At 41.5% G+C, this 12,622-nt stretch overlaps 1 protein-coding gene across 1 annotated transcript in view; it reads left to right on the top strand.

Moving 5' to 3' along the window:
* Positions 1 to 12,622, top strand: part of tpcn2 (two pore segment channel 2) — an 84,175-nt gene that overhangs the window by 20,836 nt on the left and 50,717 nt on the right. The window contains exons 2-7 of the mRNA XM_084308205.1: positions 2,549 to 2,604; positions 5,131 to 5,207; positions 6,320 to 6,497; positions 8,777 to 8,893; positions 11,407 to 11,513; positions 11,579 to 12,585. Coding sequence (XP_084164331.1) covers positions 2,549 to 2,604; positions 5,131 to 5,207; positions 6,320 to 6,497; positions 8,777 to 8,893; positions 11,407 to 11,513; positions 11,579 to 12,585 — 1,542 coding nt within the window. The remainder of the gene's footprint in view (positions 1 to 2,548; positions 2,605 to 5,130; positions 5,208 to 6,319; positions 6,498 to 8,776; positions 8,894 to 11,406; positions 11,514 to 11,578; positions 12,586 to 12,622) is intronic.

Genomic DNA, 12,622 nt, shown 5'->3' with positions numbered 1-12,622 from the left:
GTATGGATATAGTTATATCACTACTTTTAACAACAGCCTACAGGCATGGTCTACAGGTATGGTCTCAGGCCTATACAGGTGGAAATTAGCTTCTGGCTATACACTAGCTCATATACATTTTACATGAAAACCGACATGTTGATTAATGTGCACTGTCCCTGATAGCAATACTGTTGATAATTGAATACTTGTCCATACAACTGTAAAACGTTTATTTAATAGCGTGCGTGCAAACGTATAGCAGCTAACATGCGAACATCGTGATAGATGGCTCTGTGGCTTAGCTGTAATGTTGCAAATTAGTTACACACATTGCTGTTTAATAAATTAACAAATAATAATAATAATCTTACCTTGTATTTGGCATCCAAGAGAAGGAAAATATCGCTGTATTGCGCTCTTGCTGCACCTGAGCTTGAAGCGAGGACTTGGCGAGAGAGAAAGATGGCGTCGGCACCTTTGGGAATTATATGGATAGTAGGCGTGACCAATGCTGTATTACTCCAATAGAAACTCTTCTGGAACTTTACTCTCACTCTATTGGCCACAGGCAATGATTATGCCCCAAATGGAGTAAATATGACTACTTGAGAGGAAAATAATAACTCCGTAATAATTACTCTGGGAAAATGACTCCCCAGTTTTTCCTGTGTAGGAAGTGTAGAGCTGGCTTGTGCTACAGCACTGGCTCTTAACACAACCTCCGCACGGGTCCTTGATGAGACTCTAGGAGGTCCCCAGGAAGAATTGGGACCAGTTTGATTTCACTATTATTTCAGACGTCAGCTCAATGATAATATATAGCCTAACAATGACACACAAAAGTTTCACTCTTTCCACTGTTATCTCATTAACTACACCAACTACACTGAACTACATCATATCTAACAACAAAAACCTTCTCAGATGGGGTTCCTTTGACAAAATGTGATCAAATGGGGGTTCACAGCCGTATACATCTGGTGGTCCTTGACACAGAAAAGGTAGAGAAGCACTGGCACAGAATACATTTAGGCCTCTATTCTGCTCTATTTTATTCTGCTCTGTTCTATTCTGCTCTATTTGATCCTGCTCTGTTCTATCCTATTACAATCCTATTTAGTACATTGATTGATGATTTGTTACGGACTCATTTCTACACTTAGGTCTAGAATGATCCACAAAGAAGGGATTGCACGGTGCTAATTGCACCCTTACTTACAATTCATTATGAATTGAAAATGGGAGACCCTGATGTAAACCCATTCTCTGGTCTGCATCCCCTTAACAATTGTGTGTATTGAGCCGTACTGTATTGTACCCATTCTGCAATCTGTTAATAAAATTAAATTCAATCAATCACCGCGCAGGAAATAAAAAATGTATTAACAGATTTCAGAATGGGTACAATACAGTACGGCTCAATACACACAATTGTTAAGGGGATGCAGACCAGAGAAAGACTTTTGTCTTGTTTACATCAGGGTCCCCCATTTTCAATTCATCATGAATTGTAAGTAAGAGTGCAATTAGCACCGTGCAATCCATTCTTTGTGGATCTAGCCCTTAGAGTGCCTCGAGTTTGTACTGAACTTGGTAGATCTGCTTTTGTCTTGTCTGCCCCTACCTCATGTAGTGGAGTACATGGGAACTCTGAAACTAGACCGTCTAGTGTCTATGGGTCAGTTTAGAACCTTAATGACCAATCAGGTCACCACAATATGTAATTGTTTTTAAATTCAGTCTGCCGTCCACTACACATTCATAACACTAGGAATAGGCATCTTATCTTTGGCAAGAGGAGAAAGCTCAAATGTGCTTAAGTATGGCGTGCAGGGGCCCGCAGATCTAGAACGAGCTCGGCGAGAGACTGAAACAGTCAAAATCCATCTCCGCCTTCAAAAAATCACTTAAAGATAAATTGCTCATATCATATCTCTAAATAGTAACCAAACTTGGTAATATTATTTGTCTGTATTTATTTATGTATGTATGTTTTGTGTGTGTGTGTGTGTGTGTGTGTGTGTGTGTGTGTGTGTGTGTGTGTGCGTGTGCGTGTGCGTGCGTGTGTGTCAATAAATTAAAATAAAAAAAATGCAAGGTGTAGTTTAGCCCCGGGCCTCAGCAAGCATCCACAGCTCACAGTACAAACAAACAAACTCAAGAAACTAGGAAGAATTGCCCTACAGTATATTCAACTACCAATATAACCAGTCCTACAGTACAACATTCCCACATGTTGACAGTTTTCCTCTGCAAAAGTCGACTAATGACAACTTCCAAAGGAGGACTATTGATTATGTCAGGGAACTCGGAAATAGATAAAAAAAATATCACCACTTTGTATTTTTTTAAAGGGATCATTTCTATTTAATTTAGATAAAGACATGCATTCTGCTACAGTTTAATTCTTTTTTAGCCAGACATGTTGGAACAAAGGGCGCTGTGTGTTCCTTGATGATTACAAACAGCACTACAAGCAGCAAGACTCACAGACGGGAAATGTTCATCTCTCTCTCTCAAGAGTGGTGCGGATTAATGGCAGCGTTTTTCTTGCCTTCTCCCATAGATGACGAGGCTCTCTACATTCAGCAGGCTGTCGTCTTCATCGAGGACGCTATACAGGCAAGGATACTGACTGACCGACTGACCGACTGACTGACCGACCGACCGACCGACCGACCGACCGACCGACCGACCGACCGACACGTACAGTACAGAAGAGTAACAGCAAAGTGCATAACAATATACGGTGTAACAAGTGATTAAATGGAATATACCGTAATTCCTCTAATAGTAACCCCGGCTTGTATTTGTTTCAACTGTAGCGGGTACCAGGCTTGTATTAGGAGGAGGCATGTATAAGAGGGAGGCCTATATTTCTAATTTTCAAACAGATCATAATGAATAAATCAACATTTTGTGTCAGTTTGAACCCAGTAAAATGTACTGGGTTCATTTATTGAAACCAAGTACTGTATGAAATAGTAAACAGTGCAATTACAGGTGGTCACTGGTCATTTCAACGTTTTCAAAGTGAAATCAAGTAACTAGCTCAGTATGCAGCTCAGTATATTAGTAACCTGGCTTGTATTAGGAGGTCGGCTTATAATTGCTTAGCTCAAGAGCGCACCCGGCCATTAATAGAGACCCGGCTTGTATTTGAATACCGGTTACTATTAGAGGAATTACGGTATATAACAAAGCTACTGGGTAAATATATATAACAAAGCTGCTGGGTAAAAAATGCTACGCTAAATCATCACCGAATAAGTTTTAATGACACATGCTAAAATGGAAATCAACATATAAAGCAATGGACACACACACAGAAAATGTACTTGTGCATATCCTTCATATTGTATTTATTATTAAGTATTGTAGGGATGAAACTATATATAGTACCAGTCAAAAGGTAGGAGACACCTGTATATATATATATATATATATATATATATATATATATATATATATATATATATATATATATATATATATATATATATATATATATATATATATATATATATATATATATATATATATATATATATATATATATATATATATATATACATATATATATATCATCATATATCAGCAGACGGGCAGTATCTGCCAATTTGAGTTCAGGGATTTTCTTTTACAGCTGATTATTGGCTGATTGTATTGTAAAAATGGCCTTTATGTTAGCTCCATACTGGGATTAAATGGTAAATGGTTGCATTTATATAGCGCTTTTATCCAAAATGCTTTACAATTTGTTGCTCACATTTTACCCATTCACACACCGATGGCAGAGGCAACCATGCAAGGTGCCAACCTGCTCATTGGGAGCAATTAGGGGTTAAGTGTCTTGCTCAAGAACACTTCGACATGCTGCCCGGGAGGAGTGGGAATCGAACCGGGAACTTCCGGATTATCAGACGACTGCTCTACCTCCTGAGCTACTCGGGAGTGTGTTGCTTAATATGAGTGCAAGTGAACAACCAAAATACATTAACAAGGAGGGTTGGTTAATTTCTCCTTTAATTCTCATGTTCGTGTCCTCATTTTCAAGGAACACGGCAACATTAGGGGAAGCTTACCGTCTTCTCCAGAGAGAGACAAGACGATAGATACCAGTTTCCTCTCTGTGTGTTCAGTAGAAAGCTATCCGACTGCAAGCTAGCCTAGCTTAGCACAATGCATGGAAGCGGACAGTATCGGTTAGCCCCGAAGTTTTAGCTAGGCTAACCGGTACTGTTTCATTGTGCTAAGCTAGGCTAGCTTGCAGCCGGATAGCTTTATACTGAACGTACATACTATCTTCTAGTCTCTCTGGAGCAAATACTGTATATGATTCTCATAATGTTGGTGTGTTCCTTTAAGTATGTTAAGCCCCCTACACTATTCATACATTGGATGGATGTCTGATTGCATCTATTATACATATATTATTCATTTATTATACATCTATTATACATCTATTATACATTTATCATACATATTATTATAATGTGGGTTACTTTTCATTCAGGCAGTCAGACCGTCACCTGCAGGGTCCTATGAGCCTCCTACTTAGGTAGGATAATGAGTAACAGCTGTGTGTTGCATTGGACCTGTATTGCACTTGACAGCTGGAAATAAAGATCACAAAAGAGCATTCGGACTGGACCTTTACATTATTACACATAAGAAGCTTAACATCTTCTGTAGCATCATTTACACCAACATCTGATGTACTGTAGGTGGAGAAACCATATCACGGCATCCTTAATGTATTGTGTGTCGGTGGAGAAACCATATCACGGCATCCTTAATGTATTGTGTGTCGGTGGAGAAACCATATCACTGCACCCGTAATGTATTGTGTTTAATTCTCACATGGCACGCTTCTCTTTAAAGCACAAGATGACATTGATGAATAAAAGTTTATCTATCAATCAATCAGTCTATAATGTTGACTATTTATTTTAGAATACTACCATTTGGAATTCATCATCAAGTACTGTTTCCCCCACACACACACACACACACACACACACACACACACACACACACACACACACACACACACACACACACACACACACACACACACACACACACGCACACACAGACACGTGTTGACTAAAAACATAATTATTGTTGTCTTGTCTTGTTTTCTAGTATCGATCCATTAACCACCGGGTAGATGCCAAGTCACTGCGCCTGTACAGATGGTACTACTCGAGAATATGCCAATGGTAAGAGATACAGTGGTGTTGGTGGATGAGAGAGAGAGAGAGAGAGAGAGAGAGAGAGAGAGAGAGAGAGAGAGAGAGAGAGAGAGAGAGAGAGAGAGAGAGAGAGATCATGATACTGAAAAGTAGCTGCTGTGTCTTTTAAGGCTCTGAAGTCGGCATTGAACATTAAACACTGTAACCCTTGGGAGTCCAGATGCCTGTTTGAACCCGTCGGCGGGGAACAAAAGGATTTATAATTTCTCCCAAATGCTCAAAAGGTACCTCTTTTCAGAAATCGGTGAAAAATGACATTTTCGAGTGCTTTGAGATGTTATATATATATGTCTCCTTATCATCACTGACATGCAATTAGGAGAAAATAATATCACACACAATACCGTATGTTCCACATCCCTCTCTCTTTCTCTCTTTCTCAATTGTATCAGTGTCCCCTTGTTTTCATCAAATGTCCCCACAATTTTTTTTAAACAATATGTTTATTGTTTTTTTTTTTTTTTTTTTTTTCCAGTTTTACAGCATCAGTTCAACAGTTCAACAACCATACAAAAGGAAATGCTGCCAACTGCCCCCCCCCTCCCCGAGTTACAGAAAAATAGATACAAAATACCCCCCCCCCCCCTGAAATAAAAATAAAAAATCAATATAAAAAGTAAAAATCCCCCAGGCCAGACCCCCCCTCCCCTCCCCCAGACTAGGACCTCAACAAATTCAGTTTTTTCTTTTTTACACATTTTGAGAATTTTGTAAACCCAGTTACACCCGTCTAACAGGTGCCCATACTTCTACATCAAACAAATAAATATCTAACGTTACATCTTTTCTCTTCAAAGAGCAACTAATAACATTTACAGTATCATTCATTGCAATATAAAATGTCCCCACAATTGATGAAAGCAAGGAGTTTTCAGGGGTCTGGGTCTGACCATTGCGGTGGTGTTGATGCTGCTGTGTCTATGTTTCAGGGGTCTGACCATTGCGGTGGTGTTGATGCTGCTGTGTCTATGTTTCAGGGGTCTGACCATTGCGGTGGTGTTGATGCTGCTGTATCTATGTTTCAGGGGTCTAGGCCTGACCATTGCGGTGGTGTTGATGCTGCTGTGTCTATGTTTCAGGGGTCTAGGCCTGACCATTGCGGTGGTGTTGATGCTGGCGTTCGTGGAGCGCCCGTCCTCCCTGTCCTACTCCTCTGACCCGCGGCTCCGGACGCCCACCTGGGAGCCCCCCTGTGGTGTCACCGAGAGCCTCGAGTTCATCTGCCTCCTCATCTTCACGTTGGACCTCGCCGTCAAGGTACAGCATGCGTGACCAGGACAGTTTAGTTTATTTATTTAGCACATTATTATATATAAAAATAAAAATAAAAACTGTGCTAGGAGGGAAGGAAGCCCAAAGGGCTTGTACAAAGTTCCACTCCCATTGTCCATATGAACAAAATACGTGTAAACATGGTCTAGAAAATACACTCAAAACAAGATCAGAGACTAGGAGAGGAGAATAACATATGAACAGTATAATGAAGAAAAAGAACAAGCAGCCATAGATGTAACACTGGAGTAACTTAATATGTTGATGATTTATGATGAAATTAAATGAGATTTAATCAGATGATGGATGGATTCAGCTTCAGGTTAACTCTGTTCTGCACTCGGAATGATTCAGAACTGATTAGTGTTCAACCTCTGGTGCTCTGGAGTCTGGGGACCTGATGGCACTGAATGTGGGTGGGCTGCAGTGTTCATTTTGGCAGGAATTCTTTATTTAGTTATAAGTCAGAATAATTTTTTGTCATTTATCTTGGTTTAAGTACAATTTTGGTCAGTGAAACAGAATTTGAGTCTACTTTTAGTCACGGTTTAGTAAATTTCAGTCATTTATTTGACTGTAGCTTAGGTTATTTTCTAATATTTCATATAATGTTCACCTTCATATAGCTAATAATCTTTCTTGCCTATATTACTACCTACTATACTAATATGTCTCTACTACTATGCACTCAACACGGCAGTGCCCAAGTTTCAACACTGTTTGATGCACATTGTTACTCAGCTGAAAGAGTTGTACCCTTCCTGCTGACTTGTCGTACAGAAGTTGTAAGTCGCTTTGGATAAAAGTGTACATGTAAATGTAATGTAAATGTAAATGTAATAGGCTACTCGCAGCTTGTGTTGCGCAGGCAGGGACAACAGAAAATGTTTGATCTCATCCAATGACAAGAATGCCCATTTTTGACACGTTGTGTAGAACCGATACCTAGTTGTGAAGATGTGCAAGTCTATTTGTCCATTACCTATGTTATCTTTCATCAGGGGAGAATGAATATAGACTTTGCGATCATTTTTATTTTCACGCTACTTGTTATCGTCATCGTAATGCAAGAAATAGGGTCGTCGACCGATACTTCGTGTTAGGATTCATTGACAAAATGAACAGTGGGCTGAAAGCAGGCGTGTGTCTAAGGGTTATAGTTAGGGTTAGCTTATAGTTAGCTTATAGTTAGCTTATAGCTAGGTTATAGTTAGCTTATAGCTAGGTTATAGTTAGGGTTAGCTTATAGCTAGGTTATAGTTAGGGTTAGCTTATAGTTAGCTTATAGCTAGGTTATAGTTAGGGTTAGCTTATAGTTAGCTTATAGCTAGGTTATAGTTAGGGTTAGCTTATAGTTAGCTTATAGCTAGGTTATAGTTAGGGTTAGCTTATAGTTAGGTTATAGTTAGGGTTAGCTTATAGTTAGCTTATAGCTAGGTTATAGTTAGGGTTAGCTTATAGTTAGCTTATAGCTAGGTTATAGTTAGGGTTAGCTTATAGTTAGCTTATAGCTAGGTTATAGTTAGGGTTAGCTTATAGTTAGGTTATAGTTAGCTTATAGCTAGGTTATAGTTAGGGTTAGCTTATAGCTAGGTTATAGTTAGGGTTAGCTTATAGTTAGCTTATAGCTAGGTTATAGTTAGGGTTAGCTTATAGTTAGCTTATAGCTAGGTTATAGTTAGGGTTAGCTTATAGCTAGGTTATAGTTAGGGTTAGCTTATAGTTAGCTTATAGCTAGGTTATAGTTAGGGTTAGCTTATAGTTAGCTTATAGCTAGGTTATATAGGGTTAGCTTATAGTTAGCTTATAGCTAGGTTATATAGGGTTAGCTTATCCCTTTCCACGTGTTCCCTGCTTTCAGACCATACACATGTCTGCACCATTCTTACTTCCTGTTACGTATGTCTCCACAAGGAAGGAAGGACATTACTTATTTGCCAAGTACACCTACATCAGGTTTTGTATCTTTTTCCATTTAAGACCGGAAAGGTCGAAACGTCGCATCTACTGCCTTTTTGTCTATTAAAACACCTTGGAACAACAAGTGAGTTGCGAGCCCCGCTTTGTCTTATCTTTTTCCATTTAACCCATCCCAACTACTTGGCAGTCGTGGCCTTCCAGGGATTTTAACTCCTGTGCTATAAATGCACTGCAGTCCTAAAACCTAGATTAGATTAAACTGTATTGTGACAACAACAGACAACGGTCTGGTAAAAAAGGTAAAAAAAAAACACAAACATATGAATCACGTGTTTTCTCCTCAGAGCTATCTGATTGGCTGGGAGGAGTTCAAGAAATGCAAATGGCTGATGGCCTACATCTTCGTCATCTCAGCCTCCGTCGTTGATTGGGCGTTATCGATCAGCATGGAGTGTGATGAGGTGAGGTCACATCTACTGTTTCTGTTTGCATTATGGCCACCGTCATAACCACCATCTGACTAGGGATGCACTGCACCGATACAACCTTTTCACTGTTAATACTGTTTGAATATTTTACTGAACCATATTGACTTACTGTCAGCAGCATTCCTTTACTCATGACTCAAATCATATCCCAGACATATCACACCATGATCAGATTCTGCTGGCGGGACAAAACCTCGTAACTCCATTTTCTTTATTTAGTTTTTTTCTTTTTTTTCTTTCAACTCAGTAGATCATCCGCCATGTGTGTGTGGTTTTACAAAGTCTACACAATGGGAAAGCATTAAACCAATCATCTGTCTAAACCTCGTAACTCTATTCGCCCTCAAATCTGTGTTCGTTTTTTTCATCTGCTGAAAAGTTGGGTTTTTGGAGTTACAATGTTTTGTCCCGCCAGCAGCGTTATATTAGATAGATCAGATTAGAAAAAAACGATGTTAACCACTCAATAATTTATAAACATGGTAAAAAAAATCCCTCAAATACCACATTAAGACACCAAGATACTGTGATCAATACCTTTTGACATCTTGAGATTTCTGCAATAATAGCTTTTTATCCTCAGTGATTAGATGTTCTGAAAATGGCTAATAATAACCCCACCAATTATTACTGCACCAAGGCAGGCCATGCATCCCTTGACTGGTCTATGCCTCTAGTTTCTGGTTGTTTCATGAGGTTTGCGACCGAGAGGTCACAATGGGTCATTTTATTCAATGAGGTCAAGTTTACAAAATGGTCTCACTACATTGAAATGGCTATTATGGGGACTAACATCATCATCACACATGAATGCAGGGCAGCTCACTGGATCCACAAGAGGGGCTCAAAAGAGCTAGAGCCCAAAAGTCAACTAATCAACCAGACATAAGGGGTTAAGCCTCATTATTACATGGTGTTTTTAACATTCGCCAAAATGCTTGATTGTGATTGGTCAATAGCGCTCGGTTGCCCCTAGCAGCTGTCAATTATTTCTCGATAATTCACCGCTGCTACGGGCAACGCGCAATAATGACCACTGTTAGGGGCAACAGAGAGCTATTGACCAATCACAACAATCAAGCATTTTGATCGCAGTCACGAAAGCTAAGCTTTACCATTATGCACAGCTGCACTACATCAGGTGCAATCAAGTCCACACACCTGCCGGCGATGACAGGAGCAACAGAACAACTGCGTCTGCATTTGATCTCGTCTTGTCGATGGTGTAAAATGAATTACGTACATTGTTAGTAAGTTAGCCCTGTAATAAGTGGGATAATGTATAGCTATACTCGGTCATTGTCGCAAAATAATTGACCTTCACTGCGTTTAGAACACCTCGGCTGCACCTCTGTGTTCCAGAACGCCGTGTCGGTCAATTATTTTGCGACAATGACCTTGTAGCTATACAATATCCCTTACATAGCCTGCACAGGAAAACCCACCTTTGAAAATAACAACAATAATTAAAACAAACCTTTTAGACACTTTGAGGGCCCTCCTCTAGCTTGGGGCACCTGGGTCGTCAGTACCCCCCCCCCCCCCCCAACATATATGTCCCAGTGTAGTAGTATATAATATATAATGTATGACATGTGACCAGTGTAGTAGTATATCACGTATGACATGTGACCAGTGTAGTAGTATTATCATGTATGACATGTGACCAGTAGGGATGGGATAGAATATTCGATCCCATATCTACATTCGATTTTCATGTCACAACATTTTCATTCTAATTGATCTAAAAGATGCACATGCTACTGTTTCTGTTTGTTTATTAAAACCGATTGATAGAAGTGCCTATTAAATAGGGGGGGGGTACTGACGACCCAGGTGCCCCAAGCTAGAGGAGGGCCCTCAAAGTGTCTAAACTGTTTGTTTTAATTATTGTTGTTATTTTCAAAGGTTTTCCTGTGCAGGCTATTGAGGCTTAACCCCTTTTATGTGCAATACCCTTTGATTTTAATGATCCATTCTATTAAAAAGAATAACTGAATTTAACTGAAACTGAACATTTTAACTGAATTTAAACTGAAACAGAAAATAACAATATATTTTTTATTAAAATAAATGTATTATTATTATTAATATTCGATCTTAAGAACCAGCGATTTTCGAATAGCACTTTTGCTAGAAAGTCCCATCCCTAGTGACCAGTGTAGTAGTATTATCATGTATGACATGTGACCAGTGTAACAGTATATCATGTATGACATGTGACCAGTGTAACAGTATATCATGTATGACATGTGACCAGTGTAGTAGTATTATCATGTATGACATGTGACCAGTGTAACAGTATATCATGTATGACATATAACCAGTGTAGTAGTATTATCATGTATGACATGTGACCAGTGTAACAGTATATCATGTATGACATATGACCAGTGTAACAGTATATCATGTATGACATGTGACCAGTGTAGTAGTATTATCATGTATGACATGTGTGACCATCTTCCTTCATATCTCAACATCAGAGACTGAGAGTGCGGAGACTCCTCCGGCCGTTCTTCCTCCTCCAGAACTCCTCGCTGATGAAGAAGACGCTGAAGTGCATCAAGAGAACCCTGCCGGAGATAGCCAGGTAATAGTGACTCAATCACCCAGGCCAGCCCAGTACCACCAGGTCAGCCCAGTACCACCACCCAGGTCAGCCCAGTACCACCCAGGTCAGCCCAGTACCACCACCCAGGTCAGCCCAGTACCACCAGGTCAGCCCAGTACCACCACCCAGGTCAGCCCAGTACCACCCAGGTCAGCCCAGTACCACCACCCAGGTCAGCCCAGTACCACCAGGTCAGCCCAGTACCACCACCCAGGTCAGCCCAGTACCACCCAGGTCAGCCCAGTACCACCAGGTCAGCCCAGTACCACCACCCAGGTCAGCCCAGTACCACCACCCAGGTCAGCCCAGTACCACCAGGTCAGTCAGCCCAGTACCACCCAGGTCAGCCCAGTACCACCACCCAGGTCAGCCCAGTACCACCAGGTCAGTCAGCCCAGTACCACCAGGTCAGCCCAGTACCACCAGGTCAGCCCAGTACCACCAGGTCAGTCAGCCCAGTACCACCAGGTCAGCCCAGTACCACCAGGTCAGTCAGCCCAGTATCACCCAGGTCAGCCCAGTACCACCAGGTCAGTCAGCCCAGTACCACCAGGTCAGCCCAGTACCACCAGGTCAGTCAGCCCAGTATCACCCAGGTCAGCCCAGTACCACCAGGTCAGTCAGCCCAGTACCACCAGCACCAGGTCAGCCCAGTACCACCAGGTCAGTCAGCCCAGTACCACCAGGTCAGCCCAGTACCACCAGGTCAGCCCAGTACCACCACCCAGGTCAGCCCAGTACCACCCAGGTCAGCCCAGTACCACCACCCAGGTCAGCCCAGTACCACCAGGTCAGTCAGCCCAGTACCACCAGGTCAGCCCAGTACCACCCAGGTCAGCCCAGTACCACCCAGGTCAGCCCAGTACCACCAGGTCAGCCCAGTACCACCAGGTCAGCCCAGTACCACCAGGCCAGCCCAGTACCACCAGGTCAGCCCAGTACCACCAGGTCACCCCAGTACCACCCAGGCCAGCCCAGTACCACCACCAGGTCAGCCCAGTACCACCAGGTCAGCCCAGTACCACCCAGGCCAGCCCAGTACCACCACCAGGTCAGCCCAGTACCACCAGGTCAGCCCAGTACCACCC

The sequence above is a fragment of the Notolepis coatsorum genome, assembly GCF_963971535.1.
Source record: "Notolepis coatsorum genome assembly, chromosome: 2".
Taxonomy (NCBI): Eukaryota; Metazoa; Chordata; class Actinopteri; order Aulopiformes; family Paralepididae; genus Notolepis; species Notolepis coatsorum.
Note: the sequence above shows the minus strand (reverse complement) of the source record. Positions and strands in the feature narration are given on the sequence as shown.